Source organism: Myotis brandtii, unplaced genomic scaffold (genome assembly GCF_000412655.1).
Source record: "Myotis brandtii unplaced genomic scaffold, ASM41265v1 scaffold633, whole genome shotgun sequence".
Lineage (NCBI taxonomy): Eukaryota > Metazoa > Chordata > Mammalia > Chiroptera > Vespertilionidae > Myotis > Myotis brandtii.
The window spans coordinates 2,540,505-2,552,428 of record NW_005370423.1 but is presented as its reverse complement, the minus strand read 5'-3'; the positions used below and the strand labels follow the sequence as shown (position 1 = coordinate 2,552,428).

Genomic DNA, 11,924 nt, shown 5'->3' with positions numbered 1-11,924 from the left:
TACTGCCCCCTCGTGGCCCGGGCTTCCTGTTCAGACCGAGTGTGGCTATTCCTTGTCATCCGGGCCTGAGCTCAGATGTCCCCTCAGGGAGGCCGACCTCTGACCTGCACCCCTTTTCTCCTTTGTTCACGGTCTGTGCCAGACGACCGGTCTCGGTGGCTCTTCCCGGGTGGCACTGGGGGAGTCTGGGCCCCATGCCCGTGTTTGGGGGTGAGAGCTGGAAGGGACCCTGCCTCTCCCTTCACTCCCTTAGCTCCCCCGCCTGCTCCTGGTCGGATCTGAAGACCATGATCAGCTTCTACCTGGTTCTGTTCTACGCCACCCTCGTCTCGCTCTCCCGACAGGTGAGCAGGCGGCCGCTGCCGCCTCCCAGCTCAGCCGCCGACCTGCCCTCCTCAGGAAGGGCCGGGTGGGCTGGGCCACCTCAGACTGGGGGCAGATGGTCCTGGGGGGAAGCCCTGGTCGGGGACCCGAGTGACCCCTGGGTCACGCGAGTGAGGCGTTCCCCACGGTCACAGGGTGGGCCATGCTGCTGGGTGGCAGGTCCCCGCTCATGGGGCCAGGACTCCGTCCCGTCTGCAGATCGACTATTACTGCCGCCTGGACTGTCTGTGGAAGAAGAAGTTCAAGAAGGAGCGCGAGGAGTTTGAGACCATGGAGAGCGTGAACCGCCTGCTGCTGGAGAACGTGCTGCCGGCCCACGTGGCCGCCCACTTCATCGGGGACAAGCTGAATGAGGTGTGGCCCCAGGGCTGTGACCGTCGCTCCCAGAGGGAGGGCTGAGCCACCACGTGCTTTCTGTGGTCCTGGCCTCACTGTGAGCTGTGCGCGCAGGGACACGGGCGTGGGTGCCTCCCTCCTGGGCTGTGGCCCACGGTGCCGGCCAGGCAGGATGTGGCGTGTACCCGACAGTGATGAGCGCGGGTGCCACCAGCTCCGTGCCGCCGGGCCAGAGACGGAGCGTCTCCGGACTGAGACCTCTACTCGGGGGGCTCGGGACCCCGCTCTGCAGACCCTGGGTATATAAGAGCAAAAATCAGCCCGAGCCTAACTCTTTCCGACCACCTGACAGAAACTCCTGTTTTTATTTTTTAAAAGTCTGTGTGTATTGATTTTAGAGAGAGGCGTAGGGGGAGGGAGAGCCCCCTACTGTGGATCAGGCCCGCGTCCAGCTCCTCCGGCTCCAAGGGCCGGGAGGTGGCCACAGGCCCGCTTCTCCCTCCAGGACTGGTACCATCAGTCCTACGACTGCGTCTGCGTCATGTTCGCCTCGGTGCCCGAGTTCAAAGTGTTCTACACGGAGTGCGACGTCAACAAGGAGGGGCTGGAGTGCCTGCGCCTGCTCAACGAGATCATCGCCGACTTCGATGAGGTGGGCCCCGCCAGGGCGGCGGCAGGGGCACATGCCCATCCACAACGTGCCACCACTCGGGAGGGCACACGACACGGCTATCACAGTCCTTTCCTCGCTGCACTCAAGGGTTTGGGTCCTCTCTGGCTGGCAGCTGGCTCCAGTTACAGGCAGGCCCTGTGGAAGAATCCCCACCAGCCCCCGCGGTCGGCCTGGTCGGTTGGGCCTGCCTGGGAGCTGGAGACAGAACCGGCATCCCTGTGGCAGAGCTGGCTCCTTAGCAAGACCAGAGGCCAGACAAGCACAGACAGGAGCAGGGAGAGAACGCACTGGTCCATAGGGGCGAGCGGGCGGGTGAGCCCAGGGTGAGAAACGGCTTCGTCAGAAGGGCCAGGGTTGGGTGGGAGATGCCCTCCGAGATCTGGGACAGGCTGCCGCAGCTGTCCCAGCCCTGCCCTCTGTCCCGCAGCTGCTGCTAAAGCCCAAGTTCAGCAGCGTGGAGAAGATCAAGACCATTGGCAGCACCTACATGGCAGCTGCGGGGCTCAGCGTGCCCTCTGGGCATGAGAACCAGGTATGCAGCGTCTGGTGGCCTCTGGCCCAGCCCACGAGGTGCAATTCCAGGCCCAGACCTTCCACCTAAAGGGGGCACCTCCACGCCCTGACCTAGGAGGGAGGGTGGTGGGGGGCAACTCTGGGGCCCTCTGCTGAAGCCCCTGCCCCATCTCTGCCCGCCGACGGTCCCTCCCGTGGGCCTCATGCCCACACAGTGCAGATCAGGGCGGCTGGCGCATCCATCTACCCGTCGAGGCGGGAAGACGGGGTGTGGCCGGGCCTGACGGCGCTGTCCCCAGGACCTGGAGCGACAGCACGCCCACATTGGCATCATGGTGGAGTTCAGCATGGCCCTGATGAGCAAGCTGGACGGCATCAACAGGCACTCCTTCAACGCCTTCCGCCTCCGCGTCGGTGAGGCCCCGCAGGCCCCGTCCTCGCCCGCCTCCTGGGAAGGGTTCTGGAGGGCCCCGACTTTCCGACCCAGCAGCTGGCACACCACGGACATGACTCCCTTTGAAATGACACATCCCTACAGACAGTGGGGAACCCTAGGTCCCAGCTGTAAACAGCTGTGACAGCCGCTGAGAACCAGGTTCCTGGCCGGATGGTCACTGTGAGCCACAGGCAGTGCTCAAAGCCGCTGGGGAGTTAGCAGGTGCAGGACGAGTGCCCCACTCGGGCGCTGCGGGTGCCTGGGAAGCACCGATCCAGGCCTCCGGCTCAGGCCTCGTTCGGCTGTTCCGAGGGGCTGTCTGTGGTTGGTGGGGGTTCTCTAGCCTCAATGACCTGCAACTGCCAACGTCCTCTCCAGGCATAAACCACGGGCCCGTGATTGCTGGAGTGATCGGCGCGCGGAAGCCTCAGTACGACATCTGGGGAAACACGGTCAACGTCGCCAGCAGAATGGAGACCACTGGAGAGCTGGGGAAGATCCAGGTACAGACCCCGGGGACCAAGGAGGAAAGCGCTCGGGGTGAGGGGACCTGGCCGCTCACTGGGGCCCAGCCGCAGAGTCCTCGGGGAACAGGCGCGCTGCTGCCGGCCGGTCTGCCTGCCGTCCCCCACGCGTCCCGCCTGCTTCTGCAGACTCACTCCTTCCCTTCCCAGGTGACCGAGGAGACGAGCAGCATCCTCCAGGGCCTCGGATACTCCTGCGAATGCCGGGGCCTGATCAACGTCAAGGGCAAAGGGGAGCTGAGGACCTACTTTGTCTGCACAGACACAGCCAAGTGCCAGGGGCCCGGGCTGAACTGAGGGCTGCTGGGAGGGGCAGGACCTCCTCCCCTGACGCCAGCCAAACCCGTGGAAGATGCAGCCCACAGTCACCAAGGCCGTCCGAGGGCTGGCCGCCATCGGCTCCCAACAGGTGCTGTGTGGGCCCCCAGGAGCCTGCGTGAGAGGACTTCTGAGGCACGTGCGCCAGCCCCAGCTTCAGGCAACCCTGGGCCTCCCCACGCCGGGCAGTCGGGACCCGTGTGCTGGTGTGGGGAACGCAGCCCCCGCCCCAGGGAAAGGCTCCCGTTTACCAAGGCCGTCCGAGGGCTGGCCGCCATCGGCTCCCAACAGGTGCTGTGTGGGCCCCCAGGAGCCTGCGTGAGAGGACTTCTGAGGCACGTGCGCCAGCCCCAGCTTCAGGCAACCCTGGGCCTCCCCACGCCGGGCAGTCGGGACCCGTGTGCTGGTGTGGGGAACGCAGCCCCCGCCCCAGGAAAAGGCTCCCGTTTCTGCTCCTCGTTCGGGTCCCGCTGCTGCTGGCCTGCTGTGGTCGTGACCGACCCCCCTCATGGCCAGGAGCTGCACGGCGACCTGTTTTCCAGGCACAGGAGGACGGAGACAAGTAGTTGGCATGGGCTGGATGCCTTTCGCCCCAGCGACCAGCTACGGCTTCCAGATTTCTCACCCAGGCGTTCTGGTGAATGGAGCTGGAAAGGGCGTTTCAAATGTACAGATGGTTTCAAACAGCGGGGAGAAAACCCCAGCGGACGTGCGTTACTTGCCGTCTCTGGCATGTGCTTCTTTAACACGTTAGGCGCCAGGCCTGTTTTGTCTTCCTTTCCGTTTAGCCCGTGATATCCGATTTCACCGATATGCTGGCGGCACCAGTGACTGGCCGGTCCGGACGGAAAGCATAGTGTCACCCTCCCTTGTACTTGGTGCAGACGGGGACGTGAGCTTGCTGTCGGGCCTCAGGTCTGGCCAGGCCCTGGAGCTGTCGGAGCAGCTGGACACGGGGTCAGAGGGCTCCGAGCTGAGTAGAGAAGAGCAGCTTGGGGTACTGGGGGGCTGGACCCCAGCCTGCATGAGAGGACTAAGTGACTGACATGGCACTTAACGTGTTAAATGGCTGCGTTACCAATGAAGGCTTTATCCTTTTTAATGACTTCTTAGATCCGAGACAAGCCTCTTCCCTCCAGTGTATTCTCTGCCTTTTAACCACCGGCACGCGAGCAGGACCACTGTCCAGGGTCAGCTCCAGGGCTGCCCCGGCTGTGGGGACGCAGCTCTGTGGAAGGTGGCCCTCACTTTGACTCCAGCCTTTCGAGGTTAGGTTCAGTCAGCAAAAAAGCCTGCAAAGTTAGGCCCAGCCACCTCAGCCCACCTACTGGTGCACGTTGGCGCTGTCCCCTGCAAGCTTCGGCAGGAAGGAGAGGGGCTGGGCGCCCAGCACCTCTGGGACCCTCCTGTCCTCTCGTCCACATACTGACGCTGAGGAGCTTCACGCCAGCGGGGGCACAGGGAGAGGTCCCTGACCTGGTTGCGGAGATGTTCTTCTGACCAAATAAACCAAGGCAAGTGCAAAAAGCATCTATGAGCTTCGACTCACAGAACCCCAAGTCCAGCCAGGCTCCACGGGGCAAGAACCAGCCCGCCGCTCCTCGTTCTGCACTGCCTGCCGCCTGGGCAGAGCTGCCGATCTAATGCAGGCGATTTACGACCGCAGGGACCGCCGGATCTAATGCAGGTGACATCACTACCGCAGGGACCCCCGGATCTAATGCAGGTGACGTCACTATCACATGGACCCCTGGATCTAATGCAGGCGACTCACTACCACAGAGACCCCTGGATCTAATGCAGGTGACGTCACTACCACAGGGCTATCGGCTAGTCACCCACGGACCCCTGGGATTAGAGAACTGCACAGAGACTTCAGGAAGAGGAGACAGGGTCGCAGGCAGGGCAACTTGCACAGGGTGCTGGTGGGCGCGCTGAGGTGTTGCATGTAACTGGAATGGTCTGAGTCGGCTACAGGAGTTGTGCGGCAGCGATGCTGGAAGGGAATAAGCCTTACGCGGCCTTTTTACACACCAGTTCATGTGAAGGGCTGGTTTCAGGTAAGTCCTGTGCTGCAGCCTATTCTCTTAGAGAGCAGCGTAAACATTAGGCTACAGGAGCTTAAAAAATACTTGGTTACCACGAATGTACGTCTGTGTGTTTACAATTAAAGCACTGTACCCAGATGAGATGAGCTTTCGATGTTCAGATAGGAGTGTATAACTGACCAGGAAAGTCACTTGCAATTGTGTTTTATAAAAGTTTTCTAATCACGTCACTCCTTCACACGTGTCACTTTGTTTGAGACAGGACAAGCCCCTTTTCTAACACTGACTAGGGAACCTCCACCCCGAGGTTCATGTGAGAAAACTTCCTAACGGAGGAAGACCCTCACCCACTGCATGGGTGTAACAGGTCAACGTGTGGAAATACGCAAAAAGGGGTGTTCTGTGTACTGAGTATGTATAGGTCTGCAGTGTTTGTTTAGAATGTTATGTTCATGTTCATAAAGTACCCGTGTTGCTACTTGTTCAGCCTTTCATGTATTAAATGACCAGTACGGAAAGCCTGCATGTCCTGACTTCAGACGCTTTCTTGGCCTCAGGAACGGATCTTAGCTAAGGCAGGGCCCCAGGTCAAGGCTGACGGCTGCCCGCGGCACCGGGGCAGGAGCAGCCACACTCCGGTCTCCCGAGGACTCTGCCCAGTTGGCTCCACCCACTTTGCAAAGCTCCGGTGGCAACAGGCCAGAGCCACGTGCCTTCCTCACAGGCCACTTTAAATGGCCAGGTGCAACCTGATAAGGGAGGAAGGATGTGGTCTAGTTTCTAACAGGGACCGCGGAACTGAGGGGCTGTAAGGGTTTGGAGGGCTTGCTTCCCCTAAGGGATGGTCATCAAAGAGGCTGTTTTCTCCCTCACGTTATCAGAAAGGTCAGGGATCACTGAGCTGCCATGCACCGTCCAGTTCATAGTCCCAGGGTCAGCTCTTACCCAACAGAAGGCCAGTCTCTGGAACATTAAATTAATTGTTCCAAAGTTTAATTAAAAACACAATTTACAAATATTTAATACCTTCTGAAAAGCATTTCCAAATTAAGAATCAAAAAATATGTACATAATATATAATCAAATACCGGTCAGCTTTGACTCCCATCAGGGCCACACTCAGCAACATCCGTCTTTTTAGCTTCTTCAAAATCTGAAAGAAAAAAATGCCACTTAATTTAGCATGTTTTCCCTTTTTGATGCAAAAAGGAACGTGACGGAAAGGCAGTGTCCAGAGGTGCTGGCAACCCTTCCCGTGGGCACCGGGTAGAGACTGGGCGAGATTAGGCGATCACTGTAGCTCTTTCTGCAAATGTGTCAAGCCTTCAACTTGTAAAATGGAGAGAATGAAGCACTTTATACACTAGCAACTCGCAGAGGGAGCACCTGCCAAAGGCCCCGCCCTCCTGACGTGGGCACGCACCTTCTGTTAGATCCACCAGGCTGCTTCCCGCACCAGGGCGGGGCACGGAGATGCCCATCGCTTTCCGAACCCCGTACGTGCTGACGACGTCGCCGGGAGTTACTTGCTGAGCAAGTTCTTTAAGGTTATTGGTCACCTGTTCAGCTAGAAAAAACAAAACAAAATGAGAACTGTTCTAGGTCCTGAAATGTGGTTTCTTTAAAGAACAAGTGTATAAACGCAAAAACTGATATCCCTGGAGCTCCCACCCGCAAGGGGACCTACCGAGGTGCAACTCTCTGTACGAGGGGCCCAGGAGGCAGATGGTGTTGGGCGGGGGCCTGGTGCTCAGGCGCTCGTTCTGGGCTTCCTGCAGCTCCCGGAGCAGCCGGGTGGTCTCGTCCAGCTTCCTCTGGAACACCTCGGCCTCTGTGGGGACAGCACACACTGCAGAGGCCGCCCCGGGTTCCACCTTGAGCGGTAATCGGAGCCGCGTGCTCCGAGGCTCTGGGGGGTACTGATTAATCTCCTCAAACGAGACCCCCACCACGAAGCGCTGCCCTGAAGCCTGCCCAGTGGTGGATGGTCGTTAGTGGTACCATGGGGACCGCCAGTCTTGACTGCCGTGCCAGGCAGCGCTTCCATCAACCCCCCAACCCCAGACACTCACCTTCAGAGTCAAAAACTTCGACGGGAGCGCCCAAGTTCGCCACCGCTTCCAGGGCCGCAAGCCTGTCCTGGCTGCCGGAGCCCACCCGCCCCGCTGGCTCCACTTCTGAGGCCTGCTGTGAAGAAAGAGAGAGGAATCATGCGGGCTTCTAAGCCCCACTGTGCTGGAATGAGAAACCAGGAAGATGGCCCATCTGCAGCCCAGTTATTCCACCTGCTCACTTTGCAGCTGTAATCTGATGTCGTTCCCAAAGCCTGGCAAAAAGTGTTCATACACCCACGCTGCTCGGTACGGTAATGGAGTGTCTGTGCAATCTGCATCATTTGTTTTACATGCCAGCGCTCAAAGCATAAAAGTGACAACTGCCTGGGACTGCGAGGTGGTGAAGACTGAGAGCCACGCCAGCCCGGGTCCGGCCACCTACGCTCCGGCAGGAGCTCTTGTACGTAAGGTACTTCCTGGTCTCCTCCAGGCCCCACAGCCAGGGGCCAGCACTGCCCGGGAGAAATAAACCCCAAAAGAGTGGAGTTTAATCCTGGACTCACAAGCCTCAGTTTCTATAACCTCGGTGCTGCTATGAGGAACAGGTCACCAGATACACGTGACCCGAGGTGACGGTCCCAGTTAGATGGTGGTGCCGCACTCCAAGCTCAACCCCCGAGCACCTGCTTTCTCCACCAGCACACGGGCTGCGGGTGTGGCCCTCCCGCCCATCAGTCTCCTTACTGCTTCCCATTCCGAAGACTTCCTTCTCACACACGGCCTCGCTGGGCTCCTGCCCCGGGAAGGACACGGGTGCACACCACCCGCACCTGCCTCTGCCTCTACTCCATCCCCATCTGCAGGTGTCCGTCCCGCAGTGAAAGGGCTGACTTACACTCCTCTTTACAAACAAAGCTTTATCACTTAGGTCTTCCAGCTTAGTCTCCATTTAAACATTTTTCATAAAGAATAGAATCACCTCTGTTTCCTTGGCTGCGTCGAGGGTCCTGCTTTGGCCTTCATCTTCAGGTGATGACTGTAGGATAGAGACAAACAACTGTCTATTCCAAGGTGCAGGCAAAGGCAAGTATCACACAACAGGAAAACGGAAGGATGTGGATTTGGGGAATAAAATGAATGATATAGTTACTGGCATTTTGAGAGAATTTGTGAGTCAAGAGCACCCCCCACTAGTGACTTTGCGACGGGTAATTCTGGGCCTGATCCAAAAGCTGTGCACGTGCCCACGGTCTGTGGTGAACAGCATCAGCGTCTAAGTGGAGTCTGTTTCACCAGCAGGTCAGTCTGGTGGGAAACTAGGAGGAGCGCCAGGGCTGCCCTGTGTAGCAGGCGATTCTGACAGCAGAAGCTGCTGTGAACACACGCTGGAGACTGCCAGCTGCACAGCCCGTTCTCAGAACCACAGAGACAGACAAACGCCTCAGGACTCAAACCAGTAACGATGTCATCTTCCTGAAAGGTTGTGATTTATTTAATTACCAATTTTAAAAGATTATGAACAATGTGTCCTTATATATAGCCTTTCCCTTATTTTCTAGAATAAATTCTGAGACTAGTAACGGTTGGATCAAAGAGCAGAGAAGCTGGAAGTCAGAAACTCTGCCACATTGGCCATTCGATTTTAGTTCAAGGCTATTTGCCGACAGAAAGGGCATCGGGAGACCAGCTAACTCGGCTCCAGAAGGAACGCTTGCTGGTCCTCATCTCGGAGCCAAGCCCTAAGTTGTCCCAGCTCATGAACTCTGTCCAGCCGACCTGGAGTTTACAGTGTTAGTAAGAGAGGGCGACCAGGACGCGGCTTCCTTCGTTGCTGGAGGCTCCACCAGCTCTATCCCTGAGGCGGTGGCGAAGGGCATTCCCTCCCATTTCAGTCAGCGGTTCCCAGCAGTGGGCAGGGCTTCCCTTGTCAGGTGTCGGCACTGGCAACCGCTCCGCTGTGAACCCTCCTCATCCTGCAGGCGCAGGACCAGATGCCACCCTCTGCCTCGGATCCCGGTGCCCGCATCACCGTTTCCCTTCATTGTCCTCCGCCCACGGTCCCCACCCGGACTGGGCCATCTTCTCGGGAGTGGAGCTCAGCTGTCACACTGGTTAAGCCCATGGTTTCATAACACCGATGACTAATGCCGGACCAATGAGAAATCACCGTTCTCTGGGTGCATTCTTACCGTCTCCGACTCCTGCAGGCTTCTCGAATGCCCTCCTTTAGTCAGAACATCCAGTAAACTATCTGCCATGACGTATGGGTAATCTTGGCACGTGGCCAAAAACTCGTGGATGCTGAAAGAGAGCACACTGGGAGTCACTGCCACAGAATCGTTTCCACGGGCTCAGTCTTCCTGTCACAGCCAACTGTTCCCACAGGTGCCTCACTGACACACCACGTGCCAGACTCACCACTTCGTCAAGGCTGTTTACATACTCACCAGCGATCATTCATCACCGCGACAGAATGTAACGCTCGCTAACACAGTGAAATGCAATGCAAACCCAGCTCAGTGATGGAAGCCCACGCTCAGCGGCGAGCTGTGCCCCTCCCCTAGCTCCCCTGGGGTGAATGCCTCCCTCATGACTTCCACACGTATGAGCCTCAGTCACACCTCAAGCCTGGACCCCGCCCTTCAGATCCACGCCTCAGATCAGTGCTTTAGAAAAACGTGGCGTTCAGAACACTGAGCCGGAGACTCGCCTGAAATCGCTGGGAATGTCACAGTCGTCTTCCCCGTAGGTTGAGTAGATTAGATCCGAATCGTCCTTGCTGATGTTGGCAAACGTGGAGTCATAGTGGGGGGCGTACGAGCTGTAAGGCCCGTAGTTCAGGTAGAGCACTGCGGGCGAAGAGGAGAGACTTTAGCTCCTCTGGGACGTGGAGGGCGGGCTGTGTGCTTGCTTTAGTAGCACCACTCCCTTCTAACTTGACTACTTCATCGACTGGCACACAAATCTAAGGCAGACATTTCCCCCAAACAGATGCTTATGAAATAGCAACACAAGTGAGTGTTTTCCCACAAAGGGGAGAGGAAATAAATAAAACTCACTTTGAATACGAATACACCATTTTTCAGTCTCTTCTGAAGTTAGTAACGAATTAAAGTTGCAAAAATACCAGCAAAGAATGTACGAACAAGGCAATAAATGGTGACTGTCCGAGTGGGCGCCTTACCCGGAGCTACTTTGTTCCGTTTATCCTCCTTGAACCCCTGCAGAGTATTCACTCCCGACTGAAGCCGCCCAGTGGTCATGCCCAGCCTCACCGGGCAGTAGCCGGGCTCTGAAACAGAAGACGGGCACAGTAAGGCGGGGGGCTGTGGCGGCGGTGAGCGAGTGGCACTCCGTGCATCTACGTGCCTGGGAGAGGGAGCCCTCACTACCTCCGATTTCAACATAAAACCTGAGCTTAGAAAGGCAGGCAGGTGGCCAGGACCCGAACCCCGTCCTCCTAGCACACCCGACAGCTTCCTGGAATTCTTACAGTCGTGCTGCGTGTTGTTGTAAAGAAAGATGGAGAAGTTGGGCCTTAAGGTGATGATGGAAGCAAGCAACCCAGAAGGAAGACAGACAGTGGGGACGAGCCTGCACAGACGCAGCCCCTGTTATGCCGGAGCCAGGCCAGGACTCCGGGACCTGACTGAGCAGAGGGCTGAGCAGGGTGGTGCTGGGGAAGGCCGCGCCCATGGGCCGGCGCTCTCGCCTGGACTCGAGTCCTGGATTTTGTACCGAGACGGCCCTGCAGTAGCAGGTCCTGCGCAGCCCATCCGTCTACAGCACATCTTCTCTCCTCCTCAGGAGGCAGCCCTGCGTTGCCCCACTGGGTGCGGCACCCCCACAGGAAGATGAAAGGGGGAAGCCAACGGGCATCGTTTATCTACACCAGGGAGTGGGCCCTGGGGGCACTGTGAGCACGAGGAGCCGCCAGCTCTGGCCAGTTTGCAGATGTCGACGGGGGCTGGAAGCCGGGGGGACCTGACGGGGAGACCAGAGCCCTGGCTACAGGGAAAGGAAGGGGCGGATCTCATGGTGTCGCCTACATCGCTAATTGCACCTCCAGGTGCAGCTTCACCACAGTGATCCTCAGAAGAGCCTCTTTGGACCAAGACCATATACATTCCACCATAAAACGTTCACCTGAAAGGAGATGAGTTTTGCTTCGAAAACGCAGCACCAGGTCCTCCCTCTGAGGGAAGGGCTCCTGGAAGCCTCCGCAGCAGAAAGCGCACCATCGAGATGGCGCGCCCTGACTTCAAGTGCCTCCGCTCCTCCCTGCTTGAAGGGGTCTCCCCTGTGCTTCCCCCCTCACCTCCTTGGGACCAACCTAAACATCACCCGGCGAAGGACGTCCTCTCTGACCCGAGACCCTAGGGAGGCCGCCCCTGTTCTGAGCCGGCACAGCGTGGGGACAAGCTGCCGCCTCCGCGTGTAAGTGTTGGCGCCGCCTCTCCGCACCCCACAGAGCAGAGGGAAGAGCCTGGTCTGCTTCTGTTCCCCACTATCCACCGGCCACCCCAGCTCCTAAGACAGTGCTGCCCACAGTGGACAGTAAGCAGCAGCGACATCTCCCGAAATACAGGAATTCCGCTGTATTCATTTTGGGACCCCCAATGACCTCTCATAGTGGCA

The 11,924-nt window shown here is 58.1% G+C and overlaps 2 protein-coding genes across 2 annotated transcripts in view; one reads left to right on the top strand and one right to left on the bottom strand.

The window, feature by feature from the left end:
- The window catches only part of ADCY7 (adenylate cyclase 7), a 33,268-nt gene extending 29,841 nt beyond the window's left edge, over nucleotides 1–3,427 (top strand). The window contains 7 exon segments of the mRNA XM_014528401.1: nucleotides 254–344; nucleotides 583–738; nucleotides 1,226–1,372; nucleotides 1,821–1,925; nucleotides 2,206–2,320; nucleotides 2,721–2,845; nucleotides 3,017–3,427. Coding sequence (XP_014383887.1) covers nucleotides 254–344; nucleotides 583–738; nucleotides 1,226–1,372; nucleotides 1,821–1,925; nucleotides 2,206–2,320; nucleotides 2,721–2,845; nucleotides 3,017–3,163 — 886 coding nt within the window. The 3' untranslated portion in view covers nucleotides 3,164–3,427.
- Nucleotides 3,428–6,208: 2,781 nt separating this feature from the next.
- BRD7 (bromodomain containing 7) overlaps nucleotides 6,209–11,924 on the bottom strand; it is a 28,531-nt gene continuing 22,815 nt past the window's right edge. The window contains exons 10-17 of the mRNA XM_014528400.1: nucleotides 10,471–10,578; nucleotides 9,997–10,135; nucleotides 9,476–9,587; nucleotides 8,266–8,322; nucleotides 7,305–7,419; nucleotides 6,920–7,063; nucleotides 6,656–6,799; nucleotides 6,209–6,385 (exon numbers count right to left, since the gene is read on the bottom strand). Coding sequence (XP_014383886.1) covers nucleotides 6,324–6,385; nucleotides 6,656–6,799; nucleotides 6,920–7,063; nucleotides 7,305–7,419; nucleotides 8,266–8,322; nucleotides 9,476–9,587; nucleotides 9,997–10,135; nucleotides 10,471–10,578 — 881 coding nt within the window. The 3' untranslated portion in view covers nucleotides 6,209–6,323. The remainder of the gene's footprint in view (nucleotides 6,386–6,655; nucleotides 6,800–6,919; nucleotides 7,064–7,304; nucleotides 7,420–8,265; nucleotides 8,323–9,475; nucleotides 9,588–9,996; nucleotides 10,136–10,470; nucleotides 10,579–11,924) is intronic.